The 18,034-nt window shown below is 45.0% G+C and overlaps 1 protein-coding gene across 1 annotated transcript in view; it reads left to right on the forward strand.

The window, feature by feature from the left end:
* Positions 1–7,004, forward strand: part of LCLAT1 (lysocardiolipin acyltransferase 1) — a 75,599-nt gene extending 68,595 nt beyond the window's left edge. The window contains exon 5 of the mRNA XM_010014240.1: positions 6,193–7,004. Within this exon, the coding sequence (XP_010012542.1) occupies positions 6,193–6,701 (509 nt within the window). The 3' untranslated portion in view covers positions 6,702–7,004. The remainder of the gene's footprint in view (positions 1–6,192) is intronic.
* The last annotated feature ends 11,030 nt before the right edge of the window (positions 7,005–18,034 follow it).

Here is an 18,034-nt window from a genome sequence, read left to right on the forward strand (position 1 = left end):
TGTTGGCAGGTGGAAGGTCTTCCTCTCTCCTTGTATCACAACACTGGTGAAAAGTCAGAGAGCTAGAGAAAGAATTGGTATTCAGGATCGCTCTTCTCTGTTAATCAAGGCCAGCATTATCATTCTGTCTTTTTTTTTGTTTGCTTGTTTGATTGCTACACTTACCCAGAAAAGATTTCCAATAACTACTGAGTTGAAAGTGATTTAGATTAACCCTGGCTGACACCACTGCTTTAAAGAGGGCTGCCTGAAGTTCTAAATCTTCACATGGATGATACTTCCCAGGAGGGACTGTAAATCCTTGAGGCTGCTCCCTCCTGATACAGTATTCTCAAGGAAAAATTACTCAAATCTCAGGAGCCAAGGCAGTAATGTTTCCCAGTAAGCAGTTTTAGATGGCTTTTGTTTTAATGCCCAAAAATATATCTTTGTTTCAAAAGTGATGTACGATACTCAGATATAGTGAAACATAACTCGTTTTCTCCTACTTGTTTCCCTCTCTGCCTTGATTATGTTGCTGATCAGTTTATTTACAGAAATGCCAAGCCTCCTCCTGTTGGGTTTCCTAAGGAACTGTATATAAGGATGAGGATATGAAAGGTTGGGTCGGGGAGTTACAGACAGTGTTCTATGGAAGCCTGGAAAGGTATGAAGCATCTGAAGCTGTGTGATGAAGGGACAGGTATGCTGCTTTGCAGGAGGAACCAGTTATATTATGGTGGGAGGTGGAATGAATGGGCTTCACACATTGATCCCACTTTTCACAGAATAGTTTTTTTAAAGGTGATCATGAATATTTTGCTGTGAGAGCATCTCAGTCTACCTCTCCCCATTCTGGCTCAACAGCTCATCACATGCTGTTCTGGGATGTACTGTGGTTAAGAATAGCATCTTCTCTGCTGGATCAATGCAGGGGAAGAGACTATAATCCTTGTAAGATTTAAAGTAATGTCAATGATAACTAAAGTAGGACAAATTACAGCTGCTGAGATCTTTGCTAGGGATGGAAATGTGTAATGGCGCTGTTAATGCCAAGGAGACTCAGCTGCCTCTTCACCTTCCAGGCTGCTGAGAGACTGAGCAGTTCATTGCATAGATTTGCCTAGGGCCCATCCTCATTTTTGGCTCACTGATGGCCATTTTGGCTTTGAAAGCTTCTGTTCTGAATCACCATTTTGGCCCACAGTCACTGCTTGTATAGATCCCTTTGTTTCTCAGGGAGCTTGCTTAGCATTGTGCAGTCCAGGGTGTTAGCAAGAAAGTGTCCTTGTTACTGATGTGAACCAGAACCAAGGAACGAGCAGTGTTCGAGCTCCTGAGCCATGGTCATAGCAGAGGGGATAAGTCCATCCAACCAGCCCAGTTACTCATGACTGTGCTGTAGGGCTGAGCATCACTTCTAGCAGTTTTCACCAATTGCAGCTCCCTTGCAATATTCTCTTTGTAAACGTGTTTAGAAGAAGCCGAAAATAGTTTAATCCTGCCTTTTACATTCAGGCTGAGGCTTTTCCTCCTAGAATTAAAATACTGTGCTGACATGGTACTATTGAACACACACAATTAAAAGTAATTTTCAGTTTATCTCTGACATCTGTTTTAAACCTAATAAGAGGCTCTTGGCTGTAAGGTTTTTATAGTAGGTGGGGAGATAACGGCTTTGTCTGAACACATGCAAAGGAGCACAGAGGCACAAGGGCAGGCAGGGCAAACCCCAAAATCCAGTTGGAGAAAGAGAGCTCCTTGAGGGCTGCCATGGGGGAGCTGCCAGCGTGTGAGTCAATGGGAGAGGCTCCCGTCCATCACCTTACAGACTGAGGGGCCTTGCTGCTTGTGAGACTCATTACAGGATGCCCAAGAGGAGTGTTTATGGATTGTACAAGATTTATTTATGGGATATTTAGGAAAGGAACCAAAAGCGCACCTGATCAGCCCAGCCTGCCTCATCTTCTCATTAAACCCTATTTCTTACTATTTTCTGGGGTAAAAGAACTCTGTGGGTGTGTGTATGAGGGCTACCAGATGCTGCAACTGCTACCATAGAATAAAAATTCTAATGCAACAGCTGGTGTAGTGAAAGAAAATGTCCTCATTTTTCTTTGTGAATGTTTTTTAGAAGAAGGTGTCTTTCTCTGATGCTGTTATTTTGGTCATGAGCCTGGTAAGTTCTTCCTCTGCCACCTCTGAGTGCAATGCCCAAAGCAACCAGCTGTGCATTGGAATTACTTGAAGTAATGTCATGTATCAACAGAACCCGAAATAGAAATAACTTTGATTGGAGCACAGAAAGAAAAGGAAAAAGTGTTTAAAAAGAAAAGGAATAGTGATTTACAAAGCATTTTATCATCCCAAAATGGAGGCTGCCTCCTGGATTAATCATCATCTGCATGTTATGCAGTTTATAGCTGCTTAACAACAATTACACATAAACTTTATATTCGCTCCTGAGCACTGTAGCAAGGTTTCCTTTCCTGAGGTGCTTTTATAAAGCATAAGACAGAATAGGGTTCATGGGTATGAAGGATATATGGGTATGAAGGATATATGAAGAAACTACTGCAGGAAGAAGGTTGTGAGACTGTGAAGCTAGTGAAACTGGTGTCTCTCTGTCCTGAAGAGCTGGGCTACCTCCCTGACATCTTAGCCTTAATGACAGTATCTTAGCTGAATTTCAGATGCAAAACTGTGGACATTACCCCATTTCCTCTGTCCTTCATTCCTTCCCCAATGGGGTGTGGGTACATGCAGGACCCCTTAGATTTCACTAAAAACATTGCAAGAACTGGTTCGTCCACCAATGTCTTCTCTGAATTATGAACAAATACACTTGCTTTCTTCATTTTTGACCCACTAGAGTAGAATGATGTGTCTTCCTTTAGGGCAGTATCTTCTTAAAATGTGCACAAGCAGGTTTTTTTAAGCAGATCTTTAAATTCAGGTGGAAAAAAGATCTTCAAAATCGGTGACTGCCCTACATCTTCACTGAGGATCACTTTGCTGGTTGACTTGCACCTTGCTATTGATCTGCTGTTAGGTATCTTCAGACTGCAGAAGCAAGAAGCTTCAGAAGAAGTTCAGAGGGAAATGGAGACAGTAACGATGCTCTAGGCAAGGATACAGTTTCAAAACTTCCTGATTAAATGTAGCCTAAGGGAATTTTGTCCCTGCTCACAAATGATCTACCTTCATCTGCTGCGGTAACTTCTTTTTTTGCAGATTTCCTTGTATCACATTTGGCAGGGATGTACTGACCCTGTCCGTACTGAAAGATGCCATTGATAAATCAGCAGAGACTCACAGAAACATAGAATGGTTTGGGTTGGAAGGGACTTTGAAGATTATCTAGTTCCAAGAACATGCAGAACCTTTTTGTTCAAGTGTGCAGTGTGCATCCCACAGCTTTACTGCAAGTAACACTAGCAGGACATGCTTCTTTCAGCAGTTGTAGAAAACTGATTGAAGCTGGTCCTCTCCACATGCCTGCCTTGCCAGGGAATTAAAGCTTCAGACTGCCATTTCTGTGGAGTTTTTAAATATGTATGACCGAAACAAGGGGCCTGTTGAGAAAGGCTCTAATCCTCTTGCATATGAAACCTGGTATTCTGGTCTTCTCTCTTTCTGATGTTTCTGTGCTTTCAGATATGCTAAATCTACCTTTGAAGTTTCATTTCTTCTTGTGTAAAATACACTTCAATAGGTGAACCTTGCAGCTGGGGATTGGGAGATACTGATTCAAGTTGGCCACACCAAGCGGTTCACGTAATCATCCTTTGCCTTGGTTTCTGCATTTTGTAATACAGAAAGGTCCACCCTCCTGTACATGGCTATTTGAGCTTTGTTCTGGGCTTCTAACAGAAGCCACAATGTAGTGTGGGCTTTCTGCAGTCTGGCGTGAAGTCCTGCTGGAAGGTATTTGTCTGAGGATGCTACAGATCCATAGGTAAGGAGTAGAGGCTTCTCTATTTCTGGTGAAGAGATGCTGAAGAGATCAGACCAACTGTGTGTGTGTGCAGGGAGTCCTGCCCGGTCCTGCCAGTGCCACTTGCACAGTCAGAAAATCTGTGTCTTAAGCAAATGTGATGATTTATTGCCTGTGGTCTACATGTCAGTGGTCCTTATGATTAATGCCTTGGTTCTTCCAAGAACATTTGCAATGGCAGACTGACTGTTGAGCTGCAAAGACAAATGACTGCATGGTGGGTGAGAAACTCACATGGCCAAAACCTCTTTTCATAGAAGACATTTTTCATACAAGGATCTCAGGAAGGCTAAACCTTTCTGGCCTCCCTCTTGAGATAAAGTGTGTAGGGTTTACGTGCACTAGGACCTGGGAAGTTATGGAGGAAGACCACCAAGAGATGGATATCTCTTAGAGGTATATACAGTGGCCCTTCCCCTGGCTGGGCCAGGAACTAGGGGATGTCTGTCCTGTAGGATAACTGTAATTCCTTCTGAAGTATTTGGAGTAGGGGGAGGAAAAATACGAGCTTTGTGCTAAGGTGCAGCAGGCTGGCTATCATTTCCTTCTTTAAGGGCTGGGTTTCTAAGACACATTCAGTTCTGGAGGGAGATCTGAAAGGTTTTACTTGTGCGGAATACAGTGATTCTCTGCTTCGATAGAATGTGATCCTGTAGCTAGACAAAAGCTGGAGTATTGAGTTTGCTCTGATAGACCTCCTAGGAGCCATACACAGCTCTTTAAAAACCCAAGCAACCTGCCACAAACCTGCCTAAGAGAGATTGCTATAAGACAGCAGAGTTATAAAATACTCCAAAAGGCTGAATAGGGTTTTTCCCCCTCTTGTGATATTTGCAGTTGAACTTTAGATACATCAATTTGAACATGGCCTTTTAAAGTAACTTTCTGTTCTGTCCCTGTCATTTTCAGAGCTGTAAAGGAAAGCCAAAATGCCAAGGAAGGGGAGCAAGTGAAAAGAGGGAGCAGGGCAAAAGAGTAGGTGTTGATCATCTTTGCAAAAAGTGACATCATCTATGAGAACAAAAGTCTTCAGTTGCTGCAACTGGAGACAGCTTTTAGTCTCCAATTCTATTTTGCCCTGAGCCAGCCAGGCAAATAAAAACAGCAGCATAAATCACTGCTGGCAGAACTTCACAGTTATGCAACATCCAGTGCACCAGGCGCCTATTTTTAGGTCAGTTTTACACTGGCAGAATTTACTTTATGAAATCTAAAAAGAATGTCTGGTCAGGGGCCGGGGGATGAAGAGGGTATTTAGAAAATGTAAAATGTAAAAACAGCTCGTACAGAGATGCACAAAGTGTGAAAATACTTAGTACAAAGATAGCAAACCTCACTTTGGCAATAGTGATATCCTTTCAAGAGTGTTGGCTTGATCAGGTGTGGTAATGAACATTTGGTTTTTTTAATAAAGAGGGTTTTTTTATCAGTATTCCCTTGAATTTCTAATCCAGAATTGCTGTTTAAATGGTGTACAGTACTCACTTAAAGCTGGGCTTCTCTACCGTTTGTGCTGTACTTTGTCTTTACCAGATTTGGGATGCAGTAAGCAGCACATCACCTCCTTACAATACTGGTTGGTCATACTTAAAGAAATCATGTTAATTGGAATTCTCTGCAAAGCTGGCTGAGCCACAGAGATATTCCTCATCCTTTATGAGATACCCTAGATGTAATGAGCTCCTGATACTTAGCTGGTATATGTTTCACCTATGTTTTCTCAGTCTTCAGTGGATTAAGATTGTGTATACTGCTTGCTCCAGGTCAAACTCAGTCTTTTTCAGTGTTCACAAGAGCATACACTAAATTGTATTTCATTAGTTAAAAGCAATTTCAGCTTGCAGCACAGGAATGAGTAACTGAAGATCAGTCTCACATATTGTGCTCTTTATACAAGAACACATATGCGTCTTCTCTCCTTTAAATTTGATTTTAAGCTCTTACTCACTGTTGTAATTCCATGATAGTTTGTACTGTGTATAATTTTGTTCCCAAAGTTTTTTGCTCAGATTCGGAACAAATAATGATAGGGAAAAGTTTGACCTTTCAGCCTTCAGAGATTCTAGCAGATAAAGCATGCTCTGCATACCTAATGTACCTTTGGGACTTCTGCCACAGTTTGGACAGTTTCCAATCACGCCTTGAAGTGAATCAGTGTTCTGACCATTGCATGGTCTGTACTGATTATTTTTTTTCCCCTCCAAACCTTTCTCTAGGTGACAATCTCGATGCTATCCATGACATAACTGTGGCATACCCCCAAAACATTCCTCAGACAGAGAAGCACCTTTTGAATGGAAACTTCCCAAAGGAGATTCACTTCCATGTCCAGAGATATCCCATAGAGACGGTCCCCACTTCTAAGGAGGAGCTGCAGCTTTGGTGCCGGAAACGTTGGGAAGAGAAAGAGGAGAGACTCCGACACTTCTATGAAGGTGGAAAATGCTTCAGTGCAACAGGGCAAGGTGTTATTCCACCGTGTAAATCTGAGCTCAGGGTCCTCGCGGTCAAGTGCATCTCGCTCCTGTATTGGACGGTGTTCCCGCTGGGTATGCTTGCACTGCTGTACCTCTACAGCTTTGCACAATGGTATTTTGCAGCCATGATCATCGTTTTTGTTGTGCAGCAAAAGATATTTGGTGGGCTGGAATTAATTGAACTCGCTTGCCATCGATATTTTAGAAAGCAACAGAAAATTCATGACATGAAAGTAAAAAACAATTAGTTCTGGGGTAGAGAAAGACATAAAAATGGGTGGTTTTGAGATGTCCTGCAAATTTTATGCACAGGGAAGAATTTTTGCATGAGAATTGTCTTTTCCTGTTGCCATTGTTAGACATTTGCACTTGATTCTGTGAAGAGAAAGAAAAATGTTAGTTACTACTACATGTGAAAATGGTAGTTTTTATCTCTGAATGTAATTTCAACACTGCTCTTGCAAGCAGCTAGCAACTGCATTCTGCTGTAATTAGCAAACGAATTGCTGGATTATTGAACAATCATAAGGACATTAATAAATGTGACATGCACTGAACTTTCATGTAGAAACCCAAGCTGTCCAGCTAAGAGAGACAGATGTATGATTTCTGTATGATCACGTTGTCGTAAAGTAAGCAGTGGGTTTGAAAATGATGTTTTGATGGTAGGTGGAAGGAGGAGAGGTTGTTTCTTTTTTCTATTTCAAATATTCAGGCTTCTTATTTTAAAACAATATTTTTGCATAAGCTTTTCCAAACACTACTGAACCTACCACTATTCAACCACACTGGCTTGGTCACTAGAAGGATTTTTATGCCTTGCAGTCTTGTTGTAGTACAGAAAACAGTGCTGGCTTTGCCTCCAATTAAGTCTCAACTGATTTCTTCACAGACCTGTGCAGCTAAGTTTTGATTTCTCATTGTTTCATACTGTTTTCTTCTCCCTGTTAGCTGTGGGAGACTTGTTCCTACTGTAGTGCACAGAGCTGTGGGATAGGAGGGCTGGTTTTTTGTTGGTTTATTAGGGTTTTTTTCTTGTAGAGGCAAAAATAAGCATCTGAGTAGCTGGCAAGTGTTTTTTCAAAAGTTCTCCATGTAGACATTGTTTGATTGAAAACATTTTATTTATTTTTCAGGCTAGGCAAGATGTCTTTTTTTTTGAAGCATTTATTTTGGTTTTTACATTGCTTCCTTTGGCATTTCAAGTGTCCATATAGATGAGTAGGAAGACTGCTTTTTCCATGTGTGTCAGCCAGACCGGTTGAAATGCATCTGATGCAATGGTTGTCTCCTTACAGGTACAAGGGATGGGTTTCAGATTTAGCACAGCACAGGGAAATCGAGCTACACCTTCTTTTGCAGTATTGTCTTTGATTGTCTGATGCCATCACTGCTTTTCCAACCTCCTTCACAGTTGCTGGGGGCTTCTTTTGGGGCTCCCACTATAACACTTTTCCCTATTTTCATGACATTCAGAAAATACACAGGCTTAAACTCAGACAAGGCACTGTCAAGCATGTTCCTTGTCGTATATAGTAATATTATGCTCACACAGTAAAAGATCTAAACATTGCCAGCACTTCAGAGGCACTTCAGGTTAGATTTGGTTTTCAAACTCAAAATTATTAGACCACTTCATCAACTGTATTGCTGCAAAACCTTCCTGACTTCCTCAATATTTGTTGTTTATTGCATGAAGGCTTGGTTGAGCTAAACCGAGATGGCCTGGCTCCATCTGTTGCACGACATCATTGCCATGAAATGTGAAAGTGCAGAGACTGATGAATATCTCAAGCATTGGGTCAGCATGGGAGACGCATCTGTTTTCTTCTAAATTACAACACTAAACATGTTGTCTAATGTGTTTGTGTCAAGGGCCATTTCTTGAACTGATCACCAGCCTCTATTCAACCGTCCCTTGCAAGGTGACAAGTATTTTTTAATCTATGCTTCTAATAACATTGTTTATTATGTGGGAAGTACTTGAAGCCATCTGGGTTACTCTGGATTTTTTAATCCCTTTTTTCAATAAATAAACCTAGGTTTATATTTAGGGTTATGTTTCTTAATGATTTTTTTCGTATTTATATTTGATGACTGACAACTGGTGTTTCATTGTCATGAGTGGAAAGAGGTCCTTTCTGCACTACAAGGACTTTTTAAAACAGAATTCTGTGATATCAAAGGCATGGTTGCAGCTTAAATCTTCATAGCCTGGTTTTTCTTCGCCTAGTACTCTGCTTTGGTGCAGTTCCTTACACACCCAGATAACTCGCTGCAAGAGAAAACCTAAAAACCTCATCTATGGTTAATGCAGAGGAGACCTAAAAGGCTTCTTCTAGTCCGTCCTGAGCCAAGCTCTGCTTTCATACCAGGAGTAACCATGGCCAGCCTACTCCAACAGCCTTAACATAGTCTACAGGAATGACTTCGGAGAACAGGTTATCTATGTTGGTGACATAAATACTAGCTACACTTTCCTTAGTCATTTAAAGAACTTTGTGGTACCATCAAATGTATCAGAAAAATCAGTGTGAGTCTTGGTCACGGAGCAGTGATAGATTAGATGCAATCCATTGTTGACTCTTACAAGGGGTTTTCTCCCAGCTGGAGCCAATCACATAGTGTGGTGTGTTTACACCATAACATCCTGCAAATTTGTAATCCATCCTCCTCTCTCATGTATTCGGATTGAAGAGGAATGATCTTCTTGTCCGCTGCTAATGTCACATCTGCAGTGCCTGACTCCATGATGTGGGGCAGCACATGGTAAGTGAAGAGTCCTCCTCTCACAGGCAAGGGTGTTGGCTTTGTGACTGACATAGATTTTCAGATTATGTGCATCGTTCTCCAGCTCAATCAGAAATGCAAGATGGGAAAAGAATGACTAAAAATGAAAAAGCTTTCTGGATATAGAAACTTCTCTGTTTAAAAAGTGGTTAAGGAACTGGGAGAAGATCTTTCCATGAATGCTTTTCTCCCTCTTTGATCAAAACGTTGCTCTTTACTCAGAAGGTTCTTAATAGACACATTTTTTCTATACTGTTTTGTTCTTACACTTTTTCCCTCTTTGACGTATACTAAGATGGCACTTAGGGACATGGTTTAGTGGTGGACTTGGCAGTGTTAGATTTACAGTTGAACTCAACAATCTTAAAGGTCTTTTCCAGCCTAAATGATTCTATGATTCTATGCCAGGTGAATCACATTGAAATGTTTTCAGTGCTGTTGGGTTAAAGGTGCTAGTACTCCAGGAATCACACACACCCCTGTTCCATGGGATGCAATTGGCACCAAGACTCGTCTCACTCATTAGCACGTTTATCACAGCTCACCTTCTCTCATAGTCCCAGCAGCAGCAGTGCTCAACAGCGACTGTCCTGTCTATGGGACCTGCATGTCTTGCTAGATCTTGCTTACATCATTTGAGATCAGTGACATGCTTTAAGGACACTGCTCTCATTTGCTCAATCAAGTGTTTCCTCATCAGCATCAGGGGTTTCTTTCTCTCTGCTCAGAAGGTTGAAATCCTGCCATCTGTGTGTGTCCTCAAGTTCATCTGGGTAGTGGGATGTCAGACCAAGACATTTCTCTCTTGGCTTCAAAGCTGAAAGGCCCAAAGCTGGTCTGAGAGGTGTTGTCTTGATCATACAAAATATGGTTCCTGATTTTATGCATTGCATTAGTCTGTGTTGTTTAAAAAGAGATCTGTGTTTTTATAACTTGATTTTATATGTACACTCAGTGAAAGGAAACACCAGAATACTACAAACCTACAGAAAGCCTTAGTTTTCAGAGTTCACCGATTATATTAGAATGGTTAAACTATGTACCAGCTACTCTACAGCAACAATAAAGACCTGAAGCATCACATGTGTTTAATTTTGCCATTTTCCTTGTACTGCTTGACATATTCTGTATGGACCCATAAAGAACAAACCTAGTCTTCAATCATATGGTGTCTGTCTTAGGGAGATGGGTGTCTGTTTGGGTGCTCAACCCATGGTTTGTGGCTGTTAGGGCAGTATGCCTCCCTTTTCTTCATGGGAGGTTGGAAAGGGGCAGCTGGCTGTAGTCTCCCTTCTAGCCTCTTCATGTAAAGGGATGCGGAAACCTCTGAGCGTGCAAGAGATACAGCTCAATTTTAACCTGCTTTGGTGCTTCACCACTATTGTTAATAAGTTAAATAAGTTTCTCTTTTCTGGCTTGAAAGAGAGTGTTAGGTAAGTCCTCCGTTTTAACTGTACCATGTTAAGACCCATGTAATTACTGACACAAGAAATGAGCTGTGGCAAGTTTCATGTTCTTAGAGGACCTGTCTTTAATGTAACTTCAGATCACAGGCTCCTTGATTTCTCTCTCCATTGTCCAAATGGTAATCTGATGCAGAAGGGCAAGGGCTGTGTTTCTCAAGAGCTCTTGTGCTCCCCATTACCTAACAGGGAATAGCCTTGCTGTGATTGCCACGGCCCTATAGAACACCCACATCTCTAGCAGGCAGCATGTGGCAGAAAGACCACAAGAAACGAAGACCCTGCTAGCAGTTTTCACAGCTGGAGATGGTAATCTGCAATGTCTACACATACTCTGAGCCTTCAGATCACTCCCCACAAGTCCAAATGAGCCATGCTTTGTACTGAGCAGCTTGTCTCTCTGAAAAGTTGGCTGTCACCTCCTCTTGGTCTCCTCAGAGCACAAATACGCAATGAGACAATCGATTTCTCTGTCTTACCTGCCATTACAGAGAATAATAGTAATGGAGGCCAAAGCTTTCACCCTCCAGCTGCCCCAAACACCTCCTTTGCAGTTCAATACAACAGGGAAAACGTTGTCTTACTTCCTGAGGACTTTGAATCCGACCACAAGCTGTCTCAACCAGAAATTATCCCTGGGAATTGGGAGCATGGACTGTGCTTATAACATGCTTGAGTGACTCATGCTAGAGAGGGTTTGTGCTGAGGCACATGAGAGGCAGAGCTCACCTCTGTCCTTGATGGATCTCTTAGAAGTCCCAGCATCTTTCGTGGGAATGGAGGCAGTCCCTGAATTTTTAAGCAGATGCCTTTGGTTTATTCCAGTCTGGCCTCTATGTGGTTCATCATCCCTTTTTCTGGAGTTATTTGTGTTGGGTCACTGTCTTCTTTGATGGTGGGATATGCAGGATGCTGACAGCAGTTGGAGCAATACACTGCCTGTTTCCTCCGACAGGCATTGCTGCTCTCAGAAGAAGAAGGGTGTTTGCTCCTTATGAGATCTTTCACGCTGGGCTGCATGAGAGAGGCAGGCACACAGGGGCTGGTGTGAGTGTAATGGTTGTGGTGGTCAGCACCCTTCTCCCTCAATTTCTCTCTCCAGCTTGCTTATCAGAGAGGGGAGGCAAGAGCCCCTTCACCCTCATCTGCAGGGAGCAGAGAAGCACCTTCAGCCTTCTCAAGGGTTTAGGCCTCAGCCTTGCTTCTGCATCCACAGGACAAAACCTAGCAGAGAAGGATGAGCTGCTGCAAGGTGCAAGAGCATGAGGAGATGCTACAGGCGGAGTGGGAGGCAGCGCTGGACATCGCTTTCTGCAGAGCCATAACCTGGCGTCAACATCATCAAGGTTTTGCCCTCTACCCCGCTGCGTTATTTCATTGCCTGCCTTCAAGGCTTGCCCTGCTGCTTGAGCTGCTGGGTGCCTAGTGAGAGAGCAATGGGTGTTGATTGACACTGAACCCAAAGGGAAGGGAATTGTTAGGGATAATGGGATAGAGGCGCTGGGGAATGTGTTGGCTCCTGCCAGTGCTGGGTACTGCTGGTTGGGAGGGTGTCATCTTGGTTAGGAGGCTGAAGGAAAGTACCTACAGAAAGAGACTTGTTTACTTAGATATCTTTAGAGAAAATGGAGATGGTAAGAGCATCCTCCATGGGATAGTTCACAGTGGGACTCACAGACTGCCCCAGGAGGAACCTCTTCATGTGTTCAAGGCCAGGCTGGACACAGGGGCTTGGAGCAACCTGCTCTAGTGGAAGGTGTCCTTGCTCATGGCCGGGGGTTGGAACTGAATGTGCTTTAAGGTCCTTTTCAACCCAAACCACTCTGTGATTCTGTGATTCTCCCTGGCAAGGAGCTGCCTCACTGTCCTCCCCACCACTGCAGTTAAGTTTCCTTCCATATAATCCACTGCAATGATTCAAGAGGAGATGTTGTTCACACTGGTGAGTCCACAGGTTTTCTTCCTACAGCTTTGCACTCCCTGCCTAGTGCTGTTCAAAGAGTTCCTTGAAGCTCAGCTCTGAACTCATGTCACTTGAGAAGTGCCCTTTTTATAGCTACTTTAAGGGAAGGTCCATACTTACGTGGGGCTTTCCTCAGTGCTTTGTGATGGGCACAAACCATCAGAACCAACGGATCAGCCTTAGGGTCATGGCAGGGAAACCTTTCCTCTGCTATAAGGTCAGGAGGGAGCCCCCTCCCAGCACACAGGTCTGGTTAGGTTGGACTACCATACGTGGCCATGGGGAGGTGAGGACGTGAACTAGTGCTGCTTCTAACAGGCTTTAACACCAATCCCTGGAGGAACAGAGCCAACCATTTAAATGAAATACTCAAAACAACCTCTTTTGGCAGAAAAGGTTCCTTTTTTGCTTTATGCCTTTACTTTATGCCTTCCTTCTTCCTCCCTCTCTCCCTCCCAGGACAAGAGCAGAAGGTTTGGGGGTACCTTCTGCTTCAATTGCTCAAAGCAGAACATGATCCTGGAGGCACTGTCTTATGCGGATCAAGCTGTGCTGGCCAGGCTCACAAGGCAGGAGTTGAGGAATCCTTCACACTACAGGCTCTTGCATTTGTCTGCCCTGGGAGAGACCCACAAGGAGAAGGGGCCAGATCCAGTTCTTCACGCACTGTGGGCACTTGCCAACTGGTTCATCTTCCTGGGCTGCTGCATGAACAGTGGGAGACCCCCATGGCCAGCACAAGGACAACGGGACACAGAGCATCACCCTGCAGGACCCCAGTGCTTCAGCCACCAGCTGGAAGGTGGACAGGAGCACTTGGGAAAGGTGGAGCTGTGCATGGACATGCTGACCAACAGCCCTTGGTGAAGATGCTGTGAGTAATGTTGGCTGTGGGCAGGGGCAATGCACAGACACCACTTACTGATAGCCACAGATGTGTCTGGCACAAGGCACTAACACTCACATACGCATTTGAGGCTGCATATCCAGCTTGGGACAGGTATTATTCCTGGTACCCGAGGCCTTGGCTGGGAGCAAGTCTCACCGTTGTGGGCAGGAGACAGAACAGAACATAGCTGACCCTTAGCTGCCGGGATAACGGGCACCAATGTCACATTGCCCCAGCAGCAAGGACTGGGTATTTCCTTCCAGACACAATAACTCGGCTGCCTGCCCATTCCCGTCCATGGGAGTTCATCCTGGTAATTCGGTGGGGTTTTGTCAGTCATGGGCAGGAGGGGGCTGATGTTCAGCTGTGATCTCTGCTCTCCTCTCTCTGCTCCTGTCTCGCACTGCCTGTGTGGTCCCAGAGCATGGGGAGCCTCAGCCTACATGCCACATGCCCAGCCTGGCTTTAAATTAAGATTAAGGAGTAGTCTGGCTGCACAAAGCTCAATGTGGGATACTCTGCCCCACTCGTGACAGGTAGATGAGCTTGCTCCGAGTCCTCTGCTGTCATGGCCAGACTGCTCTTCCATTAAGCGACTGAAAAGCCCACTAGGGGATCTTGGCAAACCTCTTCTGCAGCAGGAGGGCTGATGGGGCTTCCCTTTCCTTCCCAGCCACTGGTGAAGAGTGGTGATGGAGGCAGGAATCCAGCTGGACACATACGACCTCTGCTACCTTCTCTATTTCCACACCAAAATGAGCTGCCAGGAGCTTGCTCAGGCCTCTGCAGTCCATCACTCGGGCTCTTGCAGCTGTAAAAGGGCAAACCTGACCTTGCAGTCATTCAGTGGTCAAGTGTCACACACCCAGTGGACACCTCCAGCCTCCTCGCTGCAGATGCTGTGCTCCTCTGGAGGTTCTGTGTTTCTGTCATTGCTGGGGAAAAGGAGGGGGCTTCTCCAGGAGCCCCTGAGAGTGAGCACAAGGAGATGCTTTATCACAGCAAGGTGTTCAGGTCTGCCTCCTCACAACATGTGAAGGGTAAAGGCAGGCTCTCAGCTTTCCACCGCTAATGATGGAAAGTGCCATGTAAGTGAGAGAGAGACTAATTAGGGATTAATGAGAACGGAGCCTGTGGCTTTATTATCCGTTGGACATGAGTACTGTGGATGAGCAAGAGAGGTTGCATTAGCTGCTTCCTGCTGTGTCCTTCCAGCAGGAAAGTCCTTAGCAGGCTTTCTGCATCATTTAAGGCCGGGAGGTAGAGGAGGGCACTGCGGACAAGGAGCAGTGGGACTTGGTGTCCTCTGCTGCAGGCTGCGACAGACCCCAGACCTGTGGTCTGAAAGACTGCAGACTTCGGGACAAAGACCTTGGGTTCTGGCGCTGGGTCTGACACCAGCCAGGGCATGTGTCACACACCTCCTGCTTCCCAGACTGGGCGCATCTCCTGGGGATGCGCTGCTCCTGGAGACACACACCACACTGTGCCACACACCCCAACTGTGGGTGCAAAAGGACTCCTGCCTCATGAGAGCCTGTTTGGTCACGCTTGTCCCTTTTCCTCAGCCTGGTGCCTGGTGGCAGTGCACAGCAGATAGATAGGAAAAGGGTCTTTTGCTCTGGGAGTGCAAACCCAGCTATTTCCTTCTGTGGAGGCCAGAGCAGAACCCCCCCTGCTTTGTGCTTTCTGCCCAGCTCCAGCCTGAATCTGATAGTGAGGGATGCTGGAAGAGATCAGATTGTTGCCTGTTAGGTACAGACAGAAATAAACCCAGGGAGGTTAAATACTTAATCTTGAATCAGCTTCATCATTCCCAGCCATTGCATAAAAGCTATTCAAGTTATTACAGGACATGCTGGATGCTTGCACAGCAGGAACAACAAATATAGGTAGAACAGTCCTTGTCATAAATATCACTCAAGCTGTCTCAACAGCCCTCTTTCCCATCATGATGCTGCTTGCAGCCAGCCTGGCTGAGCAGTGCCAAACCGATGGTGGGTGCATTTGATGCAAAGGGCTACGTCTCTTTGTAAATAATACAGGCTTGCACTGGTTTATTATTAGCAAATCCCTGAATATTTCTTAAGGTGAGAAGCCTGATATGGGGCAGACTTGGTTTCTCTGGGTTCTCTGCACAGGGATCTAGCTGCAAGTGCCGCAAGGAACTAGAGACCAGGGTTTAAAAATCACTTTGCAAAACCGCCACTTATGTCTGCATTTGTCAAGTGTATCAATAATGTGCTTCACAGTGTACTTTGAACGCTTTAGTTAATGATTACTCTCCATTTTGCCACTCAGCCATTTCAGTCACATCTTGGTCCTAAAGTTATCAGACATTCATTCTGTAAGATCACAGTCCGACTTTACTGATGTTTTGGTATTTGATACCAAGATGTCTTTACTACAAAACACATGGGCTTTTAAAGCCTTATGTATTGACAGAGCCTGCAGTTAGGTGCTTTTGTTGCTCTATTAACCAAACCAGGTGCCTTTTCCACTGACACGCTATGTATAAAGTCCTTCAGTTACCCTTAGTCTGCCAAATACTCCGAACGGATGAAGTCCTTTAGTTACACCTGGTCTGCCAAATGCTCTGACACATCCACTTAGGAAATTAACCCAGCTTTTAGCTAGGTCTCTCCAAATCCTAGTCCTTCCATCCCACCCCACTCTTTTACGTCATTCCCATCAGAAGGGAGGATGAGAATGGAGAACCTTACCCTGCGCACTGGCTGTGATAGCAGAGCAGAGAGGTTACGCTGAACCTGGAGTACTTCCAGGGCCACCGAACCTCACTGAGTCACTTGTTAAGTCAATATAGCAGGAAGCCATCACAAATAGAAGACACTGGCAATGAAACAGCAAGGCATCCATTCACACCCTTGGCAGGGGTGTCTCAGTTCTCAGTGCCCTGCGTGCCCACAGAGAGGACAAGCAGCTGCCTATTAGATGGGTTATGTGATTGAAGTGGTCTATATTTATCAGGAGTGCGTGGTGTGCACACCTCAAGGGTCAGATGCCCCACAGTTTGGAGAACATTAGCTCCCCTAATGAATCAGCAGGGAGAAGGACTTAAAAATACGTCTCAGCTGCAGAAGGGCACCATAGAGTTGCTCAAGGAGCCAAGGTCAGGATGCCCCAGTGCGCCTTTCCAGCCCTGGCTGGGGTTGTGATGCTGTGCTCCAGTGCTCATCGCCTCTGAAAAGGAAGGACCATGCTGCCCTAAGCCTCCTTTCAAACTTCTGCTGTGGTGTTGGGTGTTGAACCAGTGCCTAAAGGAGGAGAAAGACCCCCATCCCATGCTATAACCACCGTACTGTAAAGTCAGGAGGAGACTTTGTCACTCTCCTGCAAACTGTGAGACCTGAGGACGGCTCCTGCTAGGCATTGCTCACCCACAGATGAACAAGTCCCCCCTAAAACAGGGGGAAGGCTTGTCTCTGTCATGCTCAGCAACCAGTCTGCAGCTCCCAAGACCTGCTGATGCAAAATGTGGAGGGGCTTTCCTTCTGGGAGACACTGTTTAAATAATCCTTATATTTACTGATGTTTAATCTCTATAGTCCAGATATCTTCAGAGCAAGAAGGTATCCATGGAGAGATGTGTGACATGTTCATAGGCAATCGATTTGGGTGGCAGCCTGACACCCAGAGCAGGGCTGCTTCTGAAGAACATCTGGGGAGAGGCATAGACCATGCAGGGATATTGCAGCCCCCTCACTGGAGCAAAATCGCTCTGATTTGGCTGTAAATGACCAGGCATTCAAAAGTGTTTGGTCTTGATGTGTTGTGCTTGTGTTTTGGTCAGGACTAGCTCCCAGCTGGTTTCTCCAGCCACCAACCTTGCTTTAGAGTCTCCCAATGGCAAGACATGTTGTATTTAGGAAGAGAGTGTGCAGAGCCCAGTAAAAGCAAAGAGGGAAACATTACGTTAATCCTAGTGATGGGAGCATGCTTGTAGGCAGGAATCACACCAGTGCTCCAGTGATGGATGAAAACATGGTCACTGGTGGTTGATTTGGAGCCAGGAACATGCTTTCTGGAATACACTAGAGCTGGGCCTGCAGCAACATTACAGCTTGACAAGGATGCTCAGGAGTCCCTGCTGGGGCACACTTCCCCCTGAGACAGGCACCAGCTGACACATAAATCAACATTTTTCCCCCCAGCTTCCAGAGAAGGCTTACACTGGGCTCTGTAATTCACAAAGTTTTAGCATAGCTCCTGTCTGGACTCAATTTCGTCAGGCATCGCTAATTAAATTGAATTTACTGGATGAGAAACGTCTTACTCATCTCGCCCAGAGCTGTTGTGGCTGCTGGTTGGCCCCAGCCTTGTTCATGGACCTGCTGTGAGACCCCCAGGCTCGGTGGCACTGCCTGGGTGTCTGTCCCAGTGTGAGAACCGAGGGGCGGAACAGGGATCACAGAATCACAGAATCCATCAGGTTGGAAAAGACCTTTAAGCTCATCA

The sequence above is a fragment of the Nestor notabilis genome, unplaced genomic scaffold (assembly GCF_000696875.1).
Source record: "Nestor notabilis isolate BGI_N333 unplaced genomic scaffold, ASM69687v1 scaffold9135, whole genome shotgun sequence".
Lineage (NCBI taxonomy): Eukaryota > Metazoa > Chordata > Aves > Psittaciformes > Psittacidae > Nestor > Nestor notabilis.